Below are 20,896 nucleotides of genomic sequence, written 5' to 3'. Positions count from 1 at the left end.
TTTAATAACTAATTTCTAATTACTCATTTCTTTTATCTTTACTATGATGACAGTATATAATATTTTACTAGATATGTTTTCAGATATTTTTTAAGTGACATTTAAAGGCTTAACCAGGTTAATTCGACAAGTTAGGGTAATTAGGCAAATCATTAATGTAGACAATCAAAATAAATATTGCTTAAGTGGGGCTAATAGTATTGACCTTAAAATGGGTTTAAAACAATTTTATTTTTGTTCTTATTCTAGCTGATATAAAGCAAATAAGACTTTCACCAGAAGAAAAATATAGAAAATACTGCGAAAAATTACTTGCTCTGTTAAACATGATTGAAGTCAGAATTATTACTTTCCAGAATTTTTCTTTTTTTTTCTTTTTTAAAAATATTTCCCAAATGATATTTAACAGAGCAAGGAAATCTTCACAGTATGTCTGATAATATCTTTTCTTCTGGATAAAGTCTTATTAGTTTTATTTTGGCAAGAATAAAAGCAGTTTTTTTATTTTTTAAACACAATTTTAAGGACAAAATTATTAGCCCCTTTAATCTATATATTTTTTCGATAGTCTACAGAACAAACTATCATTACACAATAACTTGCCTAATTACCCTAACCCGCCTAGTTAACCTAATTAACCTAGTTAAGCCTTTAAATGTCACTTTAAGCTGTGTAGAAGTGTCTTGAAAAATATCTAGATAAAATAAATCAGTTATTAGAAATGAGTTATTAAAACTATTATGTTTAGAAATGTGTTGAAAAAATCTCTCCGTAAATAGAAATTAGGGGGGAAAAAAATAAACGGGACTAATAATTCAGTGACTTCAACTATATATATATATATATATATATATATATATATATATATATATATATATATATATATATATATATATATATATATATATATATATATATATGTTGAAGTCAGAATCATATATATAATATATATATATAAAACCACATATATAAAAATATATATATATTGAAAAGTAACTAGTAACTATTTACTTGAGTAATTTTTTCATCAGATACTTTTTTACTTTTACTCGAGTAACTTTTAAGCTTGTTACTTTTACTTAAGTAATAATTTCTGCAAGTACTTGTACTTTTACTAGAGTATAGATTTTGGATACTCTACCCACCTCTGCTTACACGTTGCCTAATACAGACAGGATGTACAGCAATACACAAATGTATTTACACCTGAAAACAAATTAAAGGAATAAAATTATTTTCAACATAAATCTAAAAACCACTGCCTCCATGCCTTCTTCATGCCTCCATGTCTTTTTTTCAGTTCATTCATGACAATTTGCATTTGTATAATGTTGTTATTATTATTATTATTCGCAGTTTTATTTATTATATGCATATTTATATTTGTTTTAATAAAAACAAGTTTAGATTTACCCACTTGTCGGGTTTTGGAGACGTCTGCATCACCAAAAGGGGCATAAGAATAGGACGTGTCTGGATATAACTAAATTTTTTGACCTCACCTTGTTATTATTGTTCATTTATTTGTTTGCTGGAAATTAGACCTGAGTTATAGTTTTTAGTTTTAGAAATAGTTTTAAAACAAATCTTTGTGCTTAAAATTAAATGTGTTGGCTAATGGATATCTTTAGTGGAGTGTGACAACACTGTTATCCATGAAAGTAAAGGAGTAAAGATAAAGAGAAAGTAAAGAGTCCGAATGGAGGAGGCTCGTTCTTTATCCTCGCGCTGCAGATGGTCTGTTCAACTGTTTTCTCGCTAGTGAAGCATTCAGTTCTTCCACTTACAAAGTCCACCATGTAAATAGCGAATGTGCTATGGCACGACGCAACTGACTCTTAAAGGGAATGGGAGATGAGATTGATTTATTGCACGTTATGCTCAAAACTTACCCATAACTCGTTAAGTGTATAAGCACAACCCTGTTAGACCATACGCCGGGGCTCAAGCATATTCCATCCTTAAAATAGCAAAAGTGGATTCGGACACACTCATAATGCTTTTGCACCATGAGCTTTAGATTTTGTGCCTAGACTGTTAAAATAGAGCCCTCCGAGTGTTAGGGCAGGGCTCATTAATATTCATGACCATTTCAAATATGGTCAAACCATGCTTTTCGTTCTAGGGATAATTCCTGCTGTTATAAATGAGCACATAAAACCATTTCTGGAGAATTGTTGAACCTACCTAAACCACATACCTGCTATATAGATATCACAGAACAATGTAACAAATTGTATCTATGCACAGCCTGTGACACGTTTAAATATAAATTTAATTAAAATGCTAAAGAATATACACAAACAGCACCTAAAAATACCATCATAAGGAGATTGTACTGTGGTGATATCTTGTTTTGTGGACACAAATAGCAACATCATGACTGTAGGCTTTGTTTGTTTGTTTGTTTGTTTGTTTGTTTGTTTTCATCTTATTGAGTTCCTAATGGACCATTTCAATGCGGTCATGTCATTGGCCCATGAACATTTTCTGCTTGTTATCAAACTATTTCATTACTGTAGCTTGAGGCAATTCAAACATAACGTAATGTTAAAACAGCTGTCATAACATTATTTATCAATATGTGGCTTTTTTTGGATTCTCGGAAGCTATAGAAATTAAAAATGAAAAACAGGAAATATGTTGGGACCATTGTTTTTGTTTACATCCCTCAAAATGGCCTATAATTAACGTGATCATAGCTTTACTACAGTTTTGAAACAGTACATTTTTTATTAAGTAATACCAACCCTCCATATTACAAACTAGTAGAAAAAAATAAAAAATAAAAAAAAATTTGTTGCATGTTCAAACTACTTATTTTAATTGAGCTGAAGCAACACAGTTCTTGACGTTTTTTGGCACTACTTAATTGTTTTATGTTTAATCCACTTAAATTTGTAAAAACAATTAAAGGTGCAGCATGTAAGTTTGACACCCAGTGGTTGAACTAGGTATTGCACTCCTGCTTCAAAACACATGCAAGCGCAGGTTGCCAGATTCACGACATCAGCAGGATTGTGCCTGACAATCGAACCTAAATGCTGATTTAAAGATAAAGATAATTTGCATAATAAAATGAGTTTTTGTTCTAACCAAGACCTGAAATTTACATTTTAGATACGGCTTCTATTTCAACAGGACAGTACAACAGGACAAACTGACAATGTTCACCTCAGGTACAGCTCATGTGCCTTATTCAGTGTTAAATGCTAATAAGGTGAGTTTGAATGCCATTTTACAAGACATTTATTGCCATACTACTGAAAGCAGCAGCAGATCTTAAAAATAAAATAAACCGTTTGAAATTGAACTTCAGAACTGTGACTGTGCAAGCCAACACATATCAATGATCCAGCATGTGCATTTAATAATATTAAAGAGATTTAATATGTATTAATTAGATTATAAACCTTACCATTTTCGTTGGAGTGCAGTAAGTGCACTATTCTGTGTTTCTGAATGGCTGTATTTTAATTTCTGTCATGATTCGTCTGGTGCAAATTGCCAACTTGCTTATCACTGCAAATCCCGTCACGTAGCTTGTCGATAGGACAATGTAACCTGATCACCTAATGTTTACATTCGTAACATTTAAACTATTTGCTAATTAATAACCACCTCACATGGAACTCTGAATCTGCGGCTCATTTCGAAGGCTGCTTTGTCTACTGGAAGTCGTATTTTGGTCACAGATGCATGCTTTGAGAGCCTTCCTGATTGAATGAATGAAATATGCTGTTTTCCACCCAGACAGTCCGGGGTGCTGGAATATAATTGCCTTAACTGATATTAGACGGGTTAAATGATCAAAACAAAGACAGACGTTCCGACACGTAACGCACAATTTCAAAGCAGAATATCTGACTTCAGCATTGTTTTTCAGATAAACAAGAATGTTTACTTGGCATCTTTCTTAAATATTTGCAAACATATTATGGTATTTTTATGCTTTAGAAAAGTCAAAAACTAACATACAGCACCTTTAAATGAGTAAAAACAGTGACAAGGTAACTTAATCGATTTGTGTTGGGACAGTGTAGCTTGAATGATCTTGCATCAGAAAGCATAACCATCCATTCAGAATGCACTTTTAGCAGACGATACTCCTGCTCACCCACACAACATCCAGACCAACTTCACGCCGTTTGTCTTCTCATTTTTAGTCTCTTGTTATTTTTAGTCAGGTCTGATGAGAGGATTGAATTATATGAGGACAATATGCACAAGTGTGTTAAAACTCATCTGTTCATTGTGCTTGATTATGCAGCCGCTGATGAAAGTGTGTGCGTGTGTGTGGCACGTGTTTGTGGATTGTAGATTGATTGGGTTCATCTCCGCATCCTCTCATCTTGTCCTCTTCACAGAATGGCGGGTCGTGCACTTGAGCGAACGAGTGCAAGGAACACTGGAGTCTCCCATAAGACCCCATCTGAGAATCTGTTATACTAATATGCTAATAGGCATGTTAATTCAGTTGGTAATTACAAGGACTTGGGTGTACTGTTCCATGTCAGCCTTTGAAGTGGGGAAACTAGGAAACTGCTTGCATATTAAATGCACAACAGAGCTTGTTTAGGTTGGGAGGAGGGAGTTGAAGAGAAAACATTTTGGGGTTTTTTTGCATTGTTTTCTTATCGGGGGTAAAAATCTGTCTTTATTATAAGGTTTATCATAAGTTCAGGTTTGCTAGGGACTTGATTAGGTGTGCTCACACTTAAAGTACTACTAATAATTACTACTTAAGTACAATAATATTACCTAAAGTCCACATGAACCAGAAACTGCTGCTGTTTTTTTTTCGTATTGTGACTGTTACGGCCCAAAACTCAACACTGGCTCGAACAACAACAACCAAGGTTTGAGCCGAACATATGAAAGACACAGACGACTGAATTAATAAATTGACATTCCGTCAATACTCTTTAATTCACAGAAATAATAAGCAAAACATTAACAAAACAAAAGTCAAGTAGACAGGTAGGGCAGCTAAGGAAACAGGTCTCTGACTATACTGTTTTTAAATAGACAGATCTTACCTACAACTCCCGTAAAAGGAATAAAAAACAGGTGAGTCTTCCGGGCCGCTGCTTACCTTCACTAAAATATATAAATACCAATACGTGACTATGAAAAATAATCCACTACCTGCTATGAAAACAAAGTATCAAAATTAACAAACTAGTTAACAAAAGGTTAACAATAACATAATTCTAAGGAGAGCAGCATGTAGATGCATCGCCTGGCATGCGGAGCACCGCCAGCCAGACCGCCTGAGCGCAAGCCACCACCGAACTGCGGGAGAGCAAGAGTCAGAGAGAGAGACTGAACCGCCATTGCTGTCAGCCTTATATACTGGGTATCCCCCGTGACGTCACGGACGTCATCCAATCCTCGACAAGCCGGGTAGGAAACTCCTCCTATAACTCAAGCGCAACAAGCACAAATCCGCAACAAATAAATATGAATTAAATAACACAGACCCACGTAACAGTGACGCAGTTCAGAGAGAAATTAAATATTAAATGAGAAAACAGTGGGTGTGGCTTGTTTGTTTTACTGCGAGCTGATTGGATGTAGTAAAGTCAGTATTTCATTCAGAAAGATCAGGAAAGGGGTTTGGGGAGAGTTATTACAACCTATCAGACTCCTGCTCAGCATTTCTGTTTGTTGACAGTTGGAGTGGGCGTGGTTAAGTATGTTAGCCACGCCCAATATCTCAGACTGATGTAATCTGAGAGTTTAATTGAAAACAAACAGGATGTGCATTTTCAGACTTTGATTTTAAATTACATTGGCAAACGTTGTTGTTTTTTTGTTTATTAATGGCAGGCAAAGATGAATTTTTCAACACAAAACTAACAATGTGAGCTAACAAAATCAATGTAGTTTTGATTTGCCCCCGAAATCACATGATATTTGGCAGCTACATAAAGGGTTCGATGTTGAATGTGCTGTTATAGCCTGGAAATCAAATGTTATCATGGCTTCGAGAAAACCGATTTGTTACTGTCGTTCATCAAAGCTTCATCAAAGACTTTTTGTCATATCATATTTGACAGTGTACAAGAGAATGATGCACAAAAAGGAAGCTCCACCCCCTACTTAAAATTCCGTTTCAGTACATCAACACACTGAATTAAAAGTCTCAGCAACTTTCAGATGGATTTAAAAGCCTCACACAGATACAGTTGAAGTATTTTCCCCAATGTCTGTTTAACGGATTTTTTTCAACACATTTCTAAACATAAAAACTTTAATAACTCATTTCTAATAACTGATTTCTTTTATCTTTGATGGCAGTACATCATATTTTACTAGATATTTTCCATAATACTAGAATTCAGCTTAAAGTGACATATAAAGCCTTAATTAGGTTAATTAGGCAAGTTAGGGATAAGTAGGCAAGTCATTAGCCCCTTTCACACAGTGATACTGGAAAATCTCTGGAATTACTTTACTGGTAAATTCCAAAAAGCACTGTACACACAGGCAAGGACATTCCAGATTTTATTCCGGAAAAGACCATTCACACATCCATTCCAAAAATTCCAAAATACTGGTAAATTCTGACATCATTAACCAGAAATGGCCTCTAAACGGCTGCGCTTGTATTTGTAAACGTAGCAGGGGTCAGACTTTTGTTGATGGTTTCACTTTTATTTAAAGCTTTAGCATTACATACAGCTGCTTTGTTTCTGCCCAGGGACATCCAAAGGCAGAAGCACTAACTGCAGCTAAATGTTGACACATTTGACTACATTACAAATTCTATGAATGAATAAGTATTGTGTATCCATGGATAAGTATTGTGTAACTTCGATGTAAATATATGGAGGAATACTTTCGCATGTTGAGATTTGTGTGCTAGCACTAACTAGAGCATTCCTTTATGTGCACGAACTGAATGCACGGCTTCAAGGTAAACTCACAGCGGTTTATCACAAGCATTTTATCAATCGTTTTTTCCACAATTGGCTTTAAGAAGAAACATAGAAACGTTAACTGACTAACAACTAGCAGCATGATTCTGGAAAAGGATTCTAAGGCATTTTCATGAATTTGTCTGAACGATTGGCTGGAGTAGACGCCTCACGTCAGCACGTTCCAATAAAGAACAGGCTCTTTCTGGCAATTTTCCTTCTGTGTTCACACAGAGCAGCATTCTGGCAAATTACCAATAATGTTACAACTTCTCTTTCCAGAAAATTGCCAGAACGAATTTACCGGTATTTTCAAAAAGGCCCCGTTCACACACGATCCCTTTGCGGAAAATTGCCGGTAGTCTGGATATGTGAAAGGGACTGTTGTTTGTTTGTTCTAAAATGGTTTTAAAAAATAAAAACTGCTTTCATTCTAGCCTAAATAAAACATGTAAGACTTTCTGCAGAAGAAAAAATATTATAGGGAATACTGTGAAAAATTCCTTGCTCTGTTAAACATCATTTGGGAAATATTTAAAAATTAAAAAATGACTTGAACTGTATATAACAGCCACTCTTTCTCTCTCCGTATCTTGTTGTCCTCTATTGTTCATGTTGTTCTGCAACCCTTTGCATATGAGCAGGCAGATTCAATGAGGAATGAAGGCTGCTGAGAAAGTGTTTCTGCTGCTGCTCCGCAGCGTTCTCCTCATCCGCTATCTGCTGGACATTTGAGGGCTTTCCAGTGAAAGCTTGTTTGTGACTCATCTGGCTTCTCTCAAATTAATTCCTGGCTAAAGGAAGGAGATTTACCCAGAACAAAGCTTCAATTTCTGCCTGGTCTATGCTATGTATTTTTATATATATAAAATGATTCGTAATTAAACATAATAAAGCCTTGAAGATAATGGTAGAATTTGTGGCCGGAGGAGGAAAACATATCTGTGGTATGACGACGGAATATTAAAAGCCTAGAAGAAAACCTGTAATAGTGTACCTGAAATGTTTGAAAGCAAAATATGATTAGGAGCTTTATTTTTTAAAGCATTATATGTTGAAACATTTGGGGAAATGTTGGAGGTTCTAGAGCTGAATTCGTGAAGATTTTCTTATTTCATAATAAAATTGATAGGTTTGCGAGAGTGTTACTATGTCGAGATCTTCAGAATTTCTCTCAATTAAGACATTGTTTAAAGACAAAAAACACCCATCATCTGTTTATCTGCTGGTTCTTGATCATAGATATTTACTTTAAATGTCGCCTACACTATTGTTGTGTATTGGAAGTAATGCGTCAATAGAGCCGCCATTTTAGTACAGAGTAGCGCTCCTTTGAAATGAATGTGGAACCAAGATGCAGTGGAGGACTGGTCATCCTGAGCCAGAGATATATACATTTCAATACACATCTCTATGATTGGGAGTTTTCCCGGTGTCAGTATGCAAATATTTTTTAAATTATAATTTAACATCACATTTCTACATCGATGGATAAGTGACCACAAGGGCAATGGCGACAAAGAGCGTGTGTTTGTGTGCATGGAAATGTTTTATCCTTCCTCTCTGTTAAATTTGATCTAATCTGTGTCCTGAAACACACCCTCCTTTCACTTCTAATGCTAATGGAGGGAGCAATGAATCTCCGTTATAAACGACTCGTTCACTTAGCCGACAATAATACAAGTTTCTGGCACGGCAGCAACTTGTTGTCATATTTCAGGTACATTGTTTGCTGATTTTATTTAGCAGAACTAGCATAAGTCTAGAATTGAGTGTGAGTTGGGGCTGCTTTGCCTTATGGTCAGTGCAGTAATACAGATAATACAGTCTGTATTATCGTCAATACTTGTTGAGCACAAAAGTTTGTAACATACAAAATCGTAAAAAATGAAATCTGACCTATGTAATGTTCTGCCTTTATGCTTTGTTTTCTTTCTTTGCTCGTTACTACACTCGTACACAGCCCAAAAGTCCAGCATCTTCACATTGGCTTTAGTCTTGACTAGTGGGGTTGAATGACTTTGGTCCTGGGAGCCCTGTACAAATGTGGCCGCGCTATTGACACATGCTTAGCGTCCATATGCAATATCTAGTGTATATATCTTTGGATCTTGAAGAAGAGTTACTTGAAACTTGGATCTTTGGATACTTTATAATAACTACACACTATGAATCATCTATTAAGCATTAACTCTACATTACCAGACATTAGTAAACAGTCTATAACTGCAGCTGCAAATGCTCTATTCTTGACTTATAACCACATTTATAATGTGTCTAATTATTGTACCTTCATACTTTGTTATTGATTCATTTTTATTGACTAAATTATTGCATTGTTTACAAACCATTTGTATTTAAGAGTAGTCGATGGTTTTCAAGATCATTCAGAATGAGTTGGTAAATGCTAAATATACTATTCACATCAGCATTTGTATATTATTATTTCAGGCATATATTAATAGTTAGCTTGTATGCTAATAAATGCTTTCAGTGTTTTATGGGGGATTTATGAATCATAGTCGTCACTTTAGATTAGGTCACAAAACTGGTTGAACTCACAGAGTTCATCAAGATTCTTTGGATTCATCTTGAATGCCTTCTCCTCCATCTTACCCCAGACATGCTCAATAATGTTCATGTTTAGTGACTGGGCTGGTCAATCCTGGAGCACCTTGACCTTCTTTGCTATCAGGAACTTTGATGTGGAGGCTGTAGTATGAGAAGGAGCGCTATATCATGCTAAAGAATTTGGCCTCTCCTGTGGTTTGTAATGTAATGGCAGCACAAATGTCTTGATACCTCAGGCTGTTGATGTTGCCGTCCACTCTGCAGATCTCTTATTAAATATGTGGCTAAGAAATAACTAATTAGAATTCGTTTTTTGATGGGGCAAGTAAAAACAAATTCCGCTGGGCCATTGACTTGAACTATATATAACAGTTCTTGCCACTCTTTCTCTCTCCATATCTTGTCGTTCTCCATTGTTCATGTCGTTCTGCAACCCTTTGCATATGAGCAGGCAAATCCTTAGCGTTAAGCCCTATATAAGTCTAAAATGTAATTCCTGATGGTCTTAAAAAGGTTTTAAATTTGATATTGTGAAACCTACAGAAACCCTGTAAAAAAGCATCTATATGCATATAAAATATTATAAATATCAATCAGACAAATTCTAATTTGCATATCCACCCTGACATACATACACGAGACGTTATAAGGTTTAAATAACCTATTCTTTTCTTAGTGGGAGCTACAACATCTACTAAATATAATAAATACTAGTTATTCATGGTAATAAATACATTATCTAATCTAGCGTGTGTTTGTCAGATCGATGCTAATTTTAATGATCTTTTTTTATCATAATTATCTTTTTTTTTATCCATTTGGGCTGTTTATTGTGTCTACATTGCTAACTATACATGTTTGTTTAGTATAAAGGCTATAAGTCTGTTATAAACAGGTGAATGGGTACAGCCTTGTGCATTAGGCAGGACAGAAATCAAGGATGTGAGATGACACGTTCAGTCGGATACATAACCCTGTTGCCTAGTAACAGGTGCATATTGAGGTGGGCAGGTGGGCTGGGTGATGACATCACAGATAAAGAGACATCAGACTCTTCACAAACATAATGAAGCTCCCAACACCCTTTCTAGTACAGGCCTCCTCACGCTCGGAGCTCTTACCTTATTCCTCCATCAAGGACTTCTTTGAAAAAATCCGCAGATTTGTCCCTCGGTGTCACAGGAGTCGCTCCGGATAGCATTAGATCTTCAGACAGGGCTTTTGTGCACAAGCTGTCACCCTGTTGTGTTTTGCCCGCTTGTTTCGGAAGTAAAGGGAGCATTTTCTGAATGTACCGTCACAATCTGTGGGACTCCTGGCTTAGATGTGGCCTGGCATGAAAGAAAGTGTGTGTGAGACACAAACGCTGAATATACAGCAAACATCTAAAGTGCCAGTTGATCCCAGTCTGTTCGGAAGTTCAGCGAAAAGTTTTTCATCAGCTCTGACCATTTCTTGGGGAATCTGTAGAGTAGGGTCTATCTGCGGACTGCAAGACTGCGACGTAACATGAAGGGGCGTTAGAGGTGTAACTTTAAGTTATGGTAACCTACATCTCAAAACAATGCTGTAGGCAAGATGGTGCTGTACATTAGTTATTAACATCTACACCTACTCCACACCTAAACCCAACCATCACAGTTATTAACGTCTATTCCTACCACAACCCCAAACCCAACCATCACAGTTATTAACATCGATACCTACCACAATCCCAAACCTAAACCCAACCTTCACAGTTAATAAAGTCTACACCTTCCCCAAACCTAAACCCAACCATCACAGTTAATAAAGTCTACACCTTCCCAAATCTAAACCCAACCATCACAGTTATTAATGTCTATTCCTACCACAACCCCAAACCCAACCATCACAGTTATTAACGTCTATACCTACCACAACCCCAAACCCAAACCATCACAGTTATTAACGTCTATTCCTACCACAACCCCAAACCCAAACCATCACAGTTATTAATGTCTATTCCTACCACAACCCCAAACTTAAACCCAACCATCACAGTTATTAACGTCTACACCTACCACAACCCCAAACTTAAACCCAACCATCACAGTTATTAACGTCTACACCTACCACAACCCCAAACTTAAACCCAACCATCACAGTTATTAACGTCTATTCCTACCACAACCCCAAACCCATCATTCACAGTTATTAATGTTTACACCTTCCTCAAACCTAAACCCAACCATCACAGTTAATAAAGTCAACACCTTTCCCAAACCTAAACCCAACCATCACAGTTAATAAAGTCTACACCTTCCCCAAACCTAAACCCAACCATCACAGTTAATATAGTCAACACCTTCCCCAAACCTAAACCCAATCATCACAGTTATTAACGTCTATTCCTACCACAACCCCAAACCCAACCATCACAGTTAATAAAGTCTACACCTTCCTCAAACCTAAACCCAACCATCACAGTTAATAAAGTCTACACCTTCCCCAAACCTAAACCCAACCATCACAGTTAATAAAGTCTACACCTTCCTCAAACCTAAACCCAACCATCACAGTTAATAAAGTCTACACCTTTCCCAAACCTAAACCCAACCATCACAGTTAATAAAGTCTACACCTTTCCCAAACCTAAACCCAACCATCACAGTTAATAAAGTCTACACCTTCCCAAACCTAAACCCAACCATCACAGTTATTAACGTCTATAGTTATGAACGACTGGTCCGCATCATGGGGGTTGGGGACCACTGATCTAATGGAACAAATTACCTTTGTGTGAAATGGACTATATAAGTAAAATGTTATTGTAAAGTGTTACAAAAAGGCTTGATTCTGTAATCACCACCAAAGGTGTTTTAACCAAATACTAGGGTTAGGGTATCCTTTTTTAATCAACGCAATGTAATATTTAATCATTATAAATCATTGTACTGCCACTGAAGATCAAATGTATCCATCCTTGACGAATAAAAGCCTTTAGTAAAGCTTTCTCTTGTCATATACATGTCTTCTACCAAAAGATGGCAGATAGATTTGCAGGACTCTGTGAGAGTTATAAAGGAAAACGGTAAAAAATGGCCTTCCTGCATCACAGTGTGTGTGGTGTACATCTTCACCAGATTCACCGCCAGCTCTCAAAAAAGATGAAGTGTGTGTCCTGCGCTGTTCATCAGAGGGGGCTCATGCTGACCCCCATTCACTCAGATCAAACATCTCATCTGCGAGACGCCACGAGATGACATTGTAATGGGCTCTGTCATGCTGAAGTGCGCAGAGCCGCTAATTCTAAAAACAGACACGTCAAATCAGCGGCAAAGTACTCCAGTGTCGCACAGGTTACTATTCATGCTATTTTCAGCTTGTTATGATGGAGTGGAGCTTGTGGAGACAAGTTAAAGTGACTAAATAGGTTCCACGCTGCTTCTGGTTGACACCATATGAGATTGAGCATGTTTCCTAAGGTATATTTTGTCTTGCAGATGAGTGCAGTTGGCAGCTCCTGTTGGGGTTCTTCCGAGGGCCAGATCCTGGTTCACACGCTGCAGAAACTGATGCTGCTTAATAGGTAAGTTAACGTTCTGAGGTACTTTTGGTGTGACGTCATTCCAAACCAAATCAGACCAGAATGAAGTTCATTTGGAGATTGTTTCAGGAGTTCAAAACTTACTGCCAGCGCAGACTTTTCAGAACAGTTTGTTTCTAATGTTGATAAAGTTTGCATTCAACCAAAAATGAAAATGATTATGCTGTTCCAGTCCCCTGAGATCTTTGTTCATCTTCAGAACACATTAGAGTACAAATGAAATGAAAACTATATGATTTTGTTAGCTCACATTGCTAATGTTGTGGTCAACAATCTGTGAGAAAAAAACAACGGTTTGTTTGCCCTTGTAATTACATGATTTTGAGGTATTGGGCGTGGCTAACAGAACCACGCCCCTTCAACTGTCAGTTTTGACAACAAACAGAAATAGCGAGGAGGAGGAGTCTGTTAGGTTGTAATAACTCTCCCCAAACTCTTTTCCTGATATTTCTGAATAAAATGCTGACTTTACTACATCCAATCAGCTCACAGTAGAAAAACAAGCCACACCCACTGTTTTCTCATTTATTATTCCATCTCTCTAGGAACTGCATCACAATACAGGAAAAAAATTATCGTAACTTCCGGTTCATGTGGACTTTAAAATATTTTAGATGAAATCTGAGTCAGTCATAGACAGTCCCGAGATGTCCGTAATCCAGAAAACAAACCAAAACATTGTTAAGCAGTCCTTCAGGGGTTCAGCTGTAATCATACGAAGCTACAAGAACACTTTTGTGTGCCAAAAAACTTTGTTAGCCTATGTCTTCCATATCAGATCAGGATTTGTGTTTACGATGAGCATTAGGATAAGGGCTTTACTTTGTTATTAGGGGTTTAGAATGACATGAGGATGAGTAATTAATAACAGAATTTTATTATAGGACAATATATACTGTAAAACTGCAGCTTAACTATGTTTAATACTGCTAACCCTATACACAGCTCCTTAACTTTTCTGAGTTTGACTGAAATGAAAATGATGTATACCTTTGTGAAGCTGCTTTGGAATGATAGTTATTGTGAAAAGCATTTAAAAAGTCTTAAGGCAAGGCAAGTTTATTTATATAGCACATTTCATACACAGTGGCAATTCAAAGTGCTTTACATAAACAGGAATAAAAGAAGCAAGTATAAGAGAAATAAAAACAAATAATAGAAATGGTAAAAAAAATACATAAATAAGCATAAAAACAGATAAAATGTGTTATAAAAGAATGAAAAAGAAGAGAAAAACATAATAGTGCGATCTGTCGGACGTAGCACAGTGCTCATTCGGTAAAGGCACAGCTAAACAGATGTGTTTTTAGTCTTGATTTGAATGTTCCTAATGTTGGAGCACATCTGATCATTTCTGGAAGTTGATTCCAGCAGCAGGGGGCGTAGTAGCTAAAAGCCGATTCACCCTGCTTTGACTGAACTCTTGGAATTTCTAGTTTATATGATCCTAAAGATCTGAGTGATCTGTTAGGTTTGTATTCAGTGAGCATATCTGTAATGTATTGAGGTCCTAGGCCATTCAGTAATAGTACTTTAAAATCCTGGTTTCCTGGTTCTGCTTAGAATCCTGACTACAGTGTTTTGGATGAGCTGTAACTGTCTGACTGTCTTTTTGGGAAGGTCAGTGAAGAGGCCGTTACAGTAATCCACCCTGCTGCTGATAAAAGCATGAACAAGTTTCTTAATGTCTTAAAATGTCTTAACAAAATTTTAGGCCTTTAAATGTCTTAAATTGACTCAAATATAGTGTTGTAGGTCTTAAATAGTTTCTAATAATTATTAGAAACTATTTAATTATTTAATAATTTATAAATAAACAGATCTTAATATTCATTTGTGCATGTAAAACTACTCAATCTGTACAAACAACAATCTCAAAATCTCCAAAAAAGTAGTTCTCCAAGTAAAGTTATAAAATTAAAGTTATATTTATTAGCTCTATTTACTAATATGGTTAGTTATCTTCCTTACAATGGCATTTGTTTAACCCTTGTGTATTGTTCAAATTGAGTACCCTTTCGTTATGTCCGTGGCTGTTTTTGCCTCATTGGCTTCAATTAAAATGTCTATTGATTGCAAAGCCATGACACCATATAATCATATTTTCTTGATTGTTGGTGATTTTTCCCTGTTGGGAAGAGGTCAGATTTGTACTAGCACATGGTGTCATGGCTTAACAATCAAAAAAGTGAACAATCTTTTCCACTGGCCTCTAGAAAAAGAATCATTTGCGTTTAGCCCTGTATAAGTCTGAAAATCCATTCATAAGACTTTTAAATGTCTTAAAAAGTCTTAAATTTGACTTGGTGAAACCTGCACTAGACATTGGTGAGGACGGGTGAATTAAAAACCCCCCATATATATATATATATACACTAATGATTATATAACTGCTATTAAAATATATTATTAATTAATTAATCCTCTTTTCACACAATTTATTAAGTTAAATAAATAGCCAGCTATTTTGACCTTCTCTTTACTCCAAAACAAAGAAAGTAACAGAAGTTTGCTGTGAGTTTATGAGGCTCTTCAATGGTTCCTCATCGAGCCCCTGGTGGAGTCTGTCAGCGAGACCCTCATCTTTGATCTATTGATGTGGTAGGCCTGTGATGAGAGCGTTCCTGAGCTCAGGCTTCACCCTCACATTCTACAGGCCTATTGTGGCTGCTGTGAGGGCAGGGCCCCCTCCTTCATACCCCCCTGCCCCCCTGCTCAATCAGAAGGAATCTCTTTGAAGCCGCCCGGCCAGGCTCGGGAGGAAAAGCTTCAGCAATATTAGGTTCTTGGCCAAGCAGAAAGGAATTATTGAAAACAATGCGTTACTGGATGATGACATCACCAACATGCCTCCAGCCCTATTGAGGGCTCTTTGAATGAAATTGAATTGAACTTTCTTTCAAAGAAGCATGCCAGGTACTATTCAAAGTCAGCTCAATCAACATCCATTTTATTTAATGTTACAGTGTTACATTTCAATACAGTTTTAACCCAGCTTACAGAAAATCATGGTTAATATTTTCAATACCTTAATATAGAGAGGTTTATGAAATAGGGGTATGTAATTCTATTTTTCATACACGGGTCATGGGGTTTCTGGAATATCACAGAATTTCTGAAGGACTATTCCAGACATTGAAAGTCATTTTTATTTATTTATTTTTTGGCTAAGTCATCAAATATCATCAAATATAGATTCATTTATCAAAATGTATTTATTTTATTTAATGCATTTATTGATATTATTACTTATTATTGGATGTGGTTCACATATATTGTTATGGTTAGGCTTTTTACGGTTTATTTTAGTCTAGTTATGCTTATCAAATGGCAGTGACTTTAATCAAATGCAGACTAACATACAGGGAAAATATCAGTTTTAAGAGCTTTGGCTTTAAAATGACTGCTTTATAGACTGGGTATAAAAAAAGAAGATGACAAGAAGTTAAATGAAAGTTATGTATAACTAATATAGAACTATCAAATATAGGGTTAGGGAGGTCTTTGTAATTTTTTTTTTAATCCGAGGTAAAGTATCAATTGTTGTTCTAGTGGCTATTAAACTCCCCATGAAGCAGAAGCTTCCATTCCTGTGACCAAAATTTCATATTGTGACGCAGTTCCTGGAGAAACTGAATATTAAATGAGAAAACAGTGGGTGTGGCCAACACAATCTCATGGTAATTCGTAACTTTTTGATTTAGTGGCTAATTCGAATGAATTCGTACAATCTAATTCGTACAATTTAGTATGATTTGCTCATCCCCCAATGACGGTTGGGTTTAGGGGTGGGGTTAGGTGCCACGCCTCCTTTTTAAAATAGTACAATTTCGTACGACTGAACTCGAATTAGCCACTAAACTGACAAAACGTAAAATACTTATGTTTTCTCGTGAGATCAGGCTGGTGTGGCCTGTTTTTCAACTGTGAGCTGATTGGATGTAGTAAAGTTGGCATTTCATTCAGAAAGATCAGGAGAGTTTGGGGAGAGTTATTACAACCTAACAGACTCCTCCTCTTCACCATTTCTGTTTGTTGACAATCTGAGGTAAAGTCTAGATGGGGGGTAGCAGATCAATTGTTTTGTTCAAGCAACTTAAAATGGTAAACACCATTAAGTTAACTTAATTACTTTGCGTTGGGTTAACATGAATGGATTGTGTGGAACCCAGCATTATTAGAGCCCTAAAGATTACTCCAGTTGATAAACTGAGCACAGAAGATTTATTATTGAGGTAAATTTTGTTTTGTTTTATATTCGCACATTTTAACGGTCTCTATTGTTTACCATGCTACTGTGAATATTAGGTGTGAATGCACATGCAAGTATGACTTCAAAACAACATTGGCACGGTTTTATTTGACTGTGAACAATGTTGTTTGTTAATCGTTGGCTGCTTATATGATTTCACTATTTAGAATTTTTAAAAACACTTTTCTGAAATGATATTATTTATTTAAAAAAAAAATGTAAGATTTATTTTTGCCTTTATTAGATAGGACAGTAAATGAGACAGGAAGCAAAGTTGCAGAGACCGGGGGTGGTAGGGTTGGGAAATGTCCTCAACCCAGGATTCGAACTAGTGACACCCTGATGTGCTACTGCACCAAATGTCAGCGTGCTAACCTCTAGGCCAGGGGTCACCAAAGTTGTTCCTGGAGGGCCGATGTCCTGCAGATTTTAGCTCCAACCCTAATCAAACACACCTGAACATGCTAATCAAGGTCTTACTAGGTGTACTTGAAACACCCAGGCAGGTGTTTTGAGGCAAGTTGGAGCTAAACCCTGGAGGGACACCGGCCCTCCAGGACCGAGATTGGTGACCCCTGCTCTAGGCTATTGCGCTGACTGAAATTATATTATTAAGGAGAATATGCGAATATAAAACCAACTACCTTAATGAACCTTTCTAGAAGTTCTAAACAATTGTTCTGTAGTAGCGCTAACTCCCTCCCCATAACCAATGCATGCAATAAACAGGTAGAGGCTCAGGACAATAAGGCCTGATTTCTGGGACATAAATTTCACCCCTTTTCTAATATAAAACAGCTGCTTTAGGATCCTGTGCGCTCCAAACAGATTTGCTTGTATTTTGCTATATTGCATAATGAGCAGGCAAACCATTAAGAATACACACACACAAAAAACACCTACCTGATATTTGACTGAACCGCACTTAACAGTGTTACTCAACATAATTGAATTAGCTCAGGTCCAGGTTACCTCTACTCGGTTTCAATTTAAAACAAAAAAAAGATTTAAATGAGTAATTAACAGGGTGAAATTCGGTGTCTGCATTTATAATGTACGTGGACAGCGCTGTTATCTTATTTAAGCAGGTCTGCACTTGGCACTGCTCTCTAATTACCATATTCATGAAGTAAACAACCATCGCAAAGAACGTTTGACTTGAAGCTAATGCAGAACATGCTTAATGCATTCATGTAAATAATGGAGTTCAGTTATTTAACCAAAAATTCCAATCATAAGATATAGTTTTGATGATTCATTCCTTAAAGGGAAATTACACCTAAAAATGAAATTACTCACCCTCGTCATTGTAGACCTTCGTTCGTTTTCAGAGCACATGAAATTTGAGAGCTCCCTCATCCTCCATAGAGAGCAACAGGCCTGTCTTGTTTATAGATCAGAAAAATACCAAACAGAAACATCCTCAAAACTGATCGTATGCATAAAGAACGTTCTCATGAGCGTGCGCAATATACTGACACTGAAGGCTGATTTATACTTTTGCTTGATGCGCAAGGTCTGGCGCAGCCTTTGACCGGTCGCATAGCCTTCGCCAACACGCACCTCTCAAGATATGTAAGTACACGAGCACAATATACTGACACTGAAGGCTGTTTTTTTTTGTTGTTGTTGTTTGTTTTTTTAACTTCCGCATCAAGCGCGGTCGTATAGCCCTCGCGCAACTCAAAATATGACACATAGCGCAAACTATACAATATACTAACACTGAAGGCTGATTTATACTTCTGCATTAAGCGCAAGAGTATGGTCTGGCGCAGCCTCTGACCGGTCGCATAGCCATCACTAGCCGACGCGCACATCTTAAAATATGTAACTACAAGTTGCAACAATACGTAGTGCAAACTCTTTGATTGGTCGGCTTGCTTGTAGTTAGCTCATGAACGTGCACAATATACTTGCATTGAATTTCTGTATCAAGCGCGGTTGTATAGCCCTCACGCACCTAAAATATTTAACTACACATTGCAATGACACGTAGTGCAAACTCTGTGATTGGTCGGCTTGTTAGCTCATGAACATGCTCAATATACTGACACTGAAGTCTGTGTTGTTTTTTTTTTTTTTTAACCTTTGCATCAAGCGTGGTTGTATAGCCCTCGCGCACCTAAAATATGTAACTACACATTGTAATGACACGTAGCGCAAACTCTGTGATTGGTCGGCTTGGTAGCTCATTAACGTGCGCAAGATACTGACATTGAAGGCTGATTTATACTTCTGCATTAAGCGCAAGAGTATGGTCTGGCGCAGCCTTTGACCGGTCGCATAGTCGTCACTAGCCGACGCGCATGTCTCAAAATATGTAACTACAAGTTGCAACAATGCGTAGTGCAAACTCTTTGATTGGTCGGCTTGTTAGCGGTTAGCTCATGAACGTGCACAATATACTTACATTGAATTTCTGTATCAAGCGCGGTTGTAAAGCCCTCGCGCACCTAAAATATGTAACTACACATTGTAATGACACGTAGAGCAAACTCTGTGATTGGTCTGCTTGTTAGCTCATTAACGTGCGCAAGATACTGACATTGAAGGCTGATTTATACTTCTGCGTCAAGTGCAAGCATATGGTCCGGCGCAGCCTTTGCAGTCGCATAGCACCTCGCTGTGGCCGTCGCGCACCTCTCAAAATATGCAACGACGCATAGCGCAAACTGTGATTGGTCATGAACGTGCGCAATATACTGACACTGAAGACTGATTTATACCTCTGCGTCAAGCGCAAGCATATGCTCTGGTGTAGCTGTATAGCCCTCGCCGTGGCCGACGTGCACCTCTTAAAATATGTATATCCGCAAACTGTGCTTGATCGGCTTGTTAACAGTGACAAGTGCGGGCGGTGCTGAGAACTACAAGCCCGATGGAGCAAGTGTTTACAAGTGTGGAGTCCTGTTAAGGAGCTCCAGATGGAAACTTTTGTGTTTACCTTATGATAAAGTTGTTGCACATCCACCGGTTTCCGCCTCTGAATGATGAGTTTTAGCTACTTGTATATTAAGGTAGCATTCAGAAAAAACAGAACACCTGTGAAGAAACTCGACACAGAGGAACAAAAAAACCTACTGCCAGCTCACGTTTCAGAGGTGTTATTGCAGAGCAACACAACCAGCACGCAGAAGTATAAATGAACCTTGAGAAGAAACAGCTGAATAAAGTCATTATTTTTGTTTTAAGTGCACACAAAAGTATTCCCGTATCTTGATAATATTCCAATGAAACCCCAGAAGGCATACGGTCTGATTTTAGTCGGGGGTTTTTTTGGTGTTTTTCTGAATTAAGTAGTTTGCTTTCTGTGGAGGATGAGGGAGCTCTCGGAGTTCATCTAACATATCTTCATTTGTGTTCTGAAGATAAACGAAGATATCAGAGGTTTGAAAAGACCTGAGAGTGAACAACAAATCCCTCAAGCACATGGTCAGTTTAGTCAAGCCAATCACGGCTGAGCATTACCGCAGAACACTGCAATGAGAAAAAACATGATGAGCGCATACATCAGGGGCAATTTGATGTTTATTTCGCTACATCTTTCCAGTGTCAATCTCTTGTGCTCCTGATGGTTTA

General features: G+C 37.2%; 1 protein-coding gene across 1 annotated transcript in view; it reads left to right on the top strand.

Moving 5' to 3' along the window:
* ulk4 (unc-51 like kinase 4) overlaps positions 1-20,896 on the top strand; it is a 330,407-nt gene that overhangs the window by 307,712 nt on the left and 1,799 nt on the right. The window contains exon 36 of the mRNA XM_056475236.1: positions 12,959-13,044. Within this exon, the coding sequence (XP_056331211.1) occupies positions 12,959-13,044 (86 nt within the window). The remainder of the gene's footprint in view (positions 1-12,958; positions 13,045-20,896) is intronic.

Source organism: Danio aesculapii, chromosome 16 (assembly GCF_903798145.1).
Source record: "Danio aesculapii chromosome 16, fDanAes4.1, whole genome shotgun sequence".
NCBI classification, from domain to species: Eukaryota; Metazoa; Chordata; class Actinopteri; order Cypriniformes; family Danionidae; genus Danio; species Danio aesculapii.
The sequence above is the reverse complement of the archived record's forward strand: the minus strand, read 5'-3'. Positions and strand labels throughout refer to the sequence as shown.